Below are 4788 nucleotides of genomic sequence, written 5' to 3' on the forward strand. Positions count from 1 at the left end.
GTGTGTGTGTGTGTGTGTGTGTGTGTGTGTGTGTGTGTGTGTGTGTGTGTGTGTGTGTGTGTGTGTGTGTGTGTGTGTGTGTGTGTGTGTGTGTGTGTGTGTGTGTGTGTGTGTGTGTGTGTGTGTGTGTGTGTGTGTGTGTGTGTGTGTGTGTGTGTGTGTGTGTGTGTGTGTTCAGGTTTCAGTGTGAAGTAAAGCTCCAGAGGCAGCAGCTGTCTGACTCTCAGCACCTCCTTCAGTCACTACGAGTAGAGCTGCAAGTTTACGAAAAGATCAAGACTGAAGATCGTAAACACAACGGTAAAGCAATTTCACACATTTTGAAAGAACCTATTGTCACGGGATGCAGTTTAAACTTTAACACGGTCAGACAAAACAGTGGGCTCGAACCAAAATTAGAAATCTTCTACATTTAAAAGATTTGTTTTAATCTTTCAAGCCCTGATCAAAGTTTGTAGCCTAACTCAGACTTTAAACTCTATGAAACGATATCAAAATGTATATGCAGTTCATGCGTTCTCACATAGAGATGAAATACATGTCTTCTTTGTTTTAGTTTTTTGAAGATAGTCTGGTAATAGGTCAACATTGGAACAAATCTTGAAGAAAACAACATCACTACATTATTTTCTTTTTTGAAGAGTCACAGAAAGTTCAGAGAGTGCAGGTGAAACGGTATGAAGTGGATCTCTGGTGTTTTGCTTCCTGTCTGAAGCTTTTCCTGTTGGTTTCCTGTAGCACTGGAGCTGATGTTTCCTTCTCCTTCCCTGTTCTCACAGCTGAACGCAGTGAGGGGTCCCAGGAGCCCGCCCCCCTCCCGCCCTCCGGCTCGCTGGACCTGAGCGAGCTGCTGCTGGAGATCAGACACCTGCGTCTGCAGCTGGAGAGGAGCATCCAGACCAACACCGCCCTGAGACAGAGGCTGGAGGAGCAGCTGCTCCGAGGACCCCACCGCTCTGAAACCATCAACATCAACTACCTGCTGTCCTCCCAAGGTAAACACAGGGCACACACCCACATGCTGGTCAAGTGTGATAGGTATATGTAGGAGCCATTTATGTTCATTGCTGGCGTTTTTATTTTGCTTGGATGCAATTAAATGCAATATTATTTTTGAACACTTGGTGGTGGGGGTGAGCTGCACAGGGTGTATAAATAGGGTCATAGGTCACAGGAGAGAGGACAGGACACAGGAAGAGTGAGAGCGTACTATTCTAACATGACGCGGCAGATGCTAAACGGCTACAACAACTAACTGGCAGATTCAACCTTTGGTATTGAACTGTCTTTCAGAGCCAGAAACGTACCTGTTTGTCTGCGTATAGATCCCTCCTACCCCTCACCAGGGTGATATAGGACATTGGCCCTCTTAAATTGCCATTACAGTATACAGAGGCATAAAGACACTGCTATTCTTTCCTCTCAGATGAAGGAGGCAGGTCACCCGGTCGTGATGGCTGCGATCCTCTCCGTCACTCATTTCAGAGTCACAACGAACACACCAGTGTCCTCCATGGTGAGAACAACAATGATGTTATCATTATAATAACAGTAAATAAAGCTGGTGTCGCTCTCATGTCGTCACAACTGACAGTGTTTTCAAACATGTTTTCAGAAGAGAAACGTGGCTCTCACTCGGAGGAGGAGGGGGGCTCGTTCAGCAGCAGCTCTGGGGACAGCGCTCCCTCTCGACTGGTGCCCGGCCACCGCATGTGGGCCAATCGTAGCGGCCGCCATATTCTGGGTCTTATTGAGGACTACAATGCCCTCCGTAAGCAGATCTCAGAGGGACGGAAGCTGTCGCGCAGCATGGACGCACACCTGCAGGAGAGCCTGCACACACTCACACAGCAGGGCTCCGACAACAAGGTACACACCAAGTATCATGTTTGGAGATGTTTTATTTGCACTTTTTGATATGATACTATACCAGTGGTATCTGAGCTGGTCCCCGTTCTATAAGTACCCCCTCACTCCTCTGTGATCATTCACCTACATGTTTTCTTGTATTAAACCCTTTGTAATCATATTCAACCCAACTGCTCCTAAAAGAAAATACCTTTTAAACTTGACATTTACACTTATTGTCTCACCTATTATGCTATATTTGAACAATATGTTATAGGGCCATATCTTAACAAAACATGTCCCTGAAGTGTTCTGCTCAAAATACCAAACAGATCACCCATTGTAGCCTGCCTCATACCCCTCTATTTCAGCCCTGTTACTAAAGTTCTGATTCTGGGTCTGGCCCTTTAAATGTAACCAAGCTGCTGCTGGCCACGCCCCTTTGGAGCGTCATCAAGGACAGTATCTTTTATATCCGTGCATTTTGCATAAAAGGTGACCTTTAAGACTTGGAGGGCTAGTTTTTTGATATAATCTTCCTACAAATAAGAACATTATTTGTACTTATTAGTGTTTCCAATGGGCGTCACGTTGTTTTGAAAAGTGGTGGGGACACATTGTTCAGATAGAAATCAAACTGTATTGCGTGCCTCCTTATTTTTGTACACCCTAGTTTCCCTATGTGTAAGCAACACCTGTAGACACAGACGTACAGCCAGGCTACAGACGCTGTGGCAGGGAACATTATATGTGGCGGGAGGGGGGGAATTATTGAGGAAGCCAATAAAGATTTTTTGAAATGTTACCATTTAGCATTCTGGTACTCTCCGAGAATAAATAAAGCAAAAAGACACGGAGCAGAAACACTGCTGGGACTGGTTCCAACAGTTGGATAGGAACAGGGAGGAGAAGGTTCCCTGTCCTGACGCTCTGCTGACGCACGGAGACGAATCAGCAGGAACACTTCAGACAGTTTTGAAACATTTCTCCCAGCAAAGTGATCAGAAGTCGTAAATGTACTCTGAATGTTGCATTTCATTTACCGATCCTGAAAACAGTCACTTCACGGAAATCCTGCAGCATGCCCCCCCGCAGCAGCTTCTCTCACCGAGGAGACCCCTGATATTTCAAAACAAATATTGTTATTCATATAAGACAAGATTTATTTATTGATTTAGCTATTTATTGATTTAGCTATTTTTAGAACGCACCCTGCAGATGACCAGGTGCCCGCGTCATACATACTACTTTAATCTGTCATATGCTCAAAGAATGAGTAAAGAATAGTCATATTAAATTACAACTTTTTGTTATCACTTTTTTGAGACAAATGTTAATACTGTATCCTTGCAGCTTGCCCAAATGACACATTAAGAGTCATACACCTAAATGCCATGTTGTGTCCTTCTCCATAGGTCGAACAGCAGCATCTGGAGAGTTTCTCGGGCAGCGTGAACACCATGCTGCATGTGATGGAGGAGGCGGGACGGATGCTCAAACTGGTGTGGAGGGTCTCTCTGCCAGCAGGGGGCGGGGGCAACAACCAGCAGGTAGATGTCCACACACACATAAACTGCCTCTAATTAAGTAACTTAGGAATCATCTACGCAACGAAAACCCTAATCTTTTTATCCTTGGTGTCAGGATGAGCTTCTGAAGAATGAGATATCCAGACTGAAGAGCAGGCTGTCCCAGCAGGAGAGGATGCTGAGCGGAGCGGTGAAGCGCCTCCGAACAACCAACCAGCTCAAAGAGGGGATGGAGAGAGTCATCATCGATCAGCGTGAGATTACCTTTAAGATGATCTGGTTTGATTTAGACAGTTAATCTACTGTGTACCAACAGTCAGAAGCTGTCTGATTGTTGACGATACTCTGCTACTCTGTTTTATATATTTGAATTTGAATCCCTTTGTTCTTTACAATTTCCTCTAACTTTTGCTGACTAAATAACAAAAATGATCTGAAAATAAAGATATAATAATCCGTTGAAGCTCTTTCTACGTGTATAAAATAACTAGGCTATGTATTTGTATTTAATCTGAATGATTTCCCCCCTTTAGTGTATCTAACCCACGGAGTGTTGAAGAAAGCCAGAGGAAATTTAGAGGTGAGTATAGCAACAAAGCCTGCCCCAGTTATTAAATGTCAAACTAATGTTCTGGTCCTCAGTAGTACATTCTGCTTCAGTGAATCCTTCTTCTTTCCCTTCTCTACTTGAAATGATGATAGACAAATTACTGCTCCCTAATTGGGCTGAAAGGCCTGTCTGGAGGACCAGACGGAGGTCAGTGTGGTTGAGCTGCAGGCTTTGAGAGTGATGCATGAGACCCTTTTTAGTTGGTATTACCTATTGCATGAAACAAGCACCAAAATATGAATTCACAATAAGCTACTCAGATTTACTCATTTGTGTTATGTGTTCTTTTTTTGTGAGACCCTCAATCGTGGGCTGGCTCTCTTATTTACCAGTCCACGTACTTTGCGAACCTCTAGTAAACTATACGATTAAAATGTCCTTAAAAGTCAGTGTAGCACGACAGAAAAATGTAACAATATAGTATTCCTAAAAAAATTCATGTCACAGTATTTTCAAAAAGGTCAGGGTAAAAGAAGTCATTAAAGTACAGTACAATTCACCAATTATTTTACAGTGTAGTAAGTCTTAAAAAGTTGAAAAAACATTGTATATTATGTAAAACAGTCATATGTCAAAAACACATTTGTACATCAACAAGAGTAACAGTATGTTGAAAATATACCCCAAAAAAGTCCCAGTATGCATGTGTCTGCAAGCAGTTTTAAAATATCTGTTTGTTTCGTTGATGTTGCGAGCAACACGTTTTGTTTCTACCTTGCATGTCTGTGGCTAAATATTTCAAACCACTGTTAGTGCCTGCCTGATCTCGCTCTGATTCAACTCTCCTCCTCTCCGTTTCAG

The 4788-nt window shown here is 43.2% G+C and overlaps 1 protein-coding gene across 8 annotated transcripts in view; it reads left to right on the plus strand.

Moving 5' to 3' along the window:
* cdk5rap2 (CDK5 regulatory subunit associated protein 2) overlaps window positions 1–4788 on the plus strand; it is a 39091-nt gene that overhangs the window by 33881 nt on the left and 422 nt on the right. For 7 of the 8 annotated variants that reach the window (XM_079658238.1, XM_079658240.1, XM_079658245.1 and 4 more), the window contains 8 exons: window positions 179–300; window positions 780–995; window positions 1427–1516; window positions 1616–1869; window positions 3264–3398; window positions 3493–3631; window positions 3911–3957; window positions 4080–4134. In XM_079658238.1, coding sequence (XP_079514364.1) covers window positions 179–300; window positions 780–995; window positions 1427–1516; window positions 1616–1869; window positions 3264–3398; window positions 3493–3631; window positions 3911–3957; window positions 4080–4134 — 1058 coding nt within the window. The remainder of the gene's footprint in view (window positions 1–178; window positions 301–779; window positions 996–1426; window positions 1517–1615; window positions 1870–3263; window positions 3399–3492; window positions 3632–3910; window positions 3958–4079; window positions 4135–4788) is intronic. The other variant, XM_079658243.1, reaches the window with a different exon arrangement.

The sequence above is a fragment of the Notothenia rossii genome (assembly GCF_949606895.1).
Source record: "Notothenia rossii genome assembly, chromosome: 11".
Classification (NCBI taxonomy): Eukaryota; Metazoa; Chordata; class Actinopteri; order Perciformes; family Nototheniidae; genus Notothenia; species Notothenia rossii.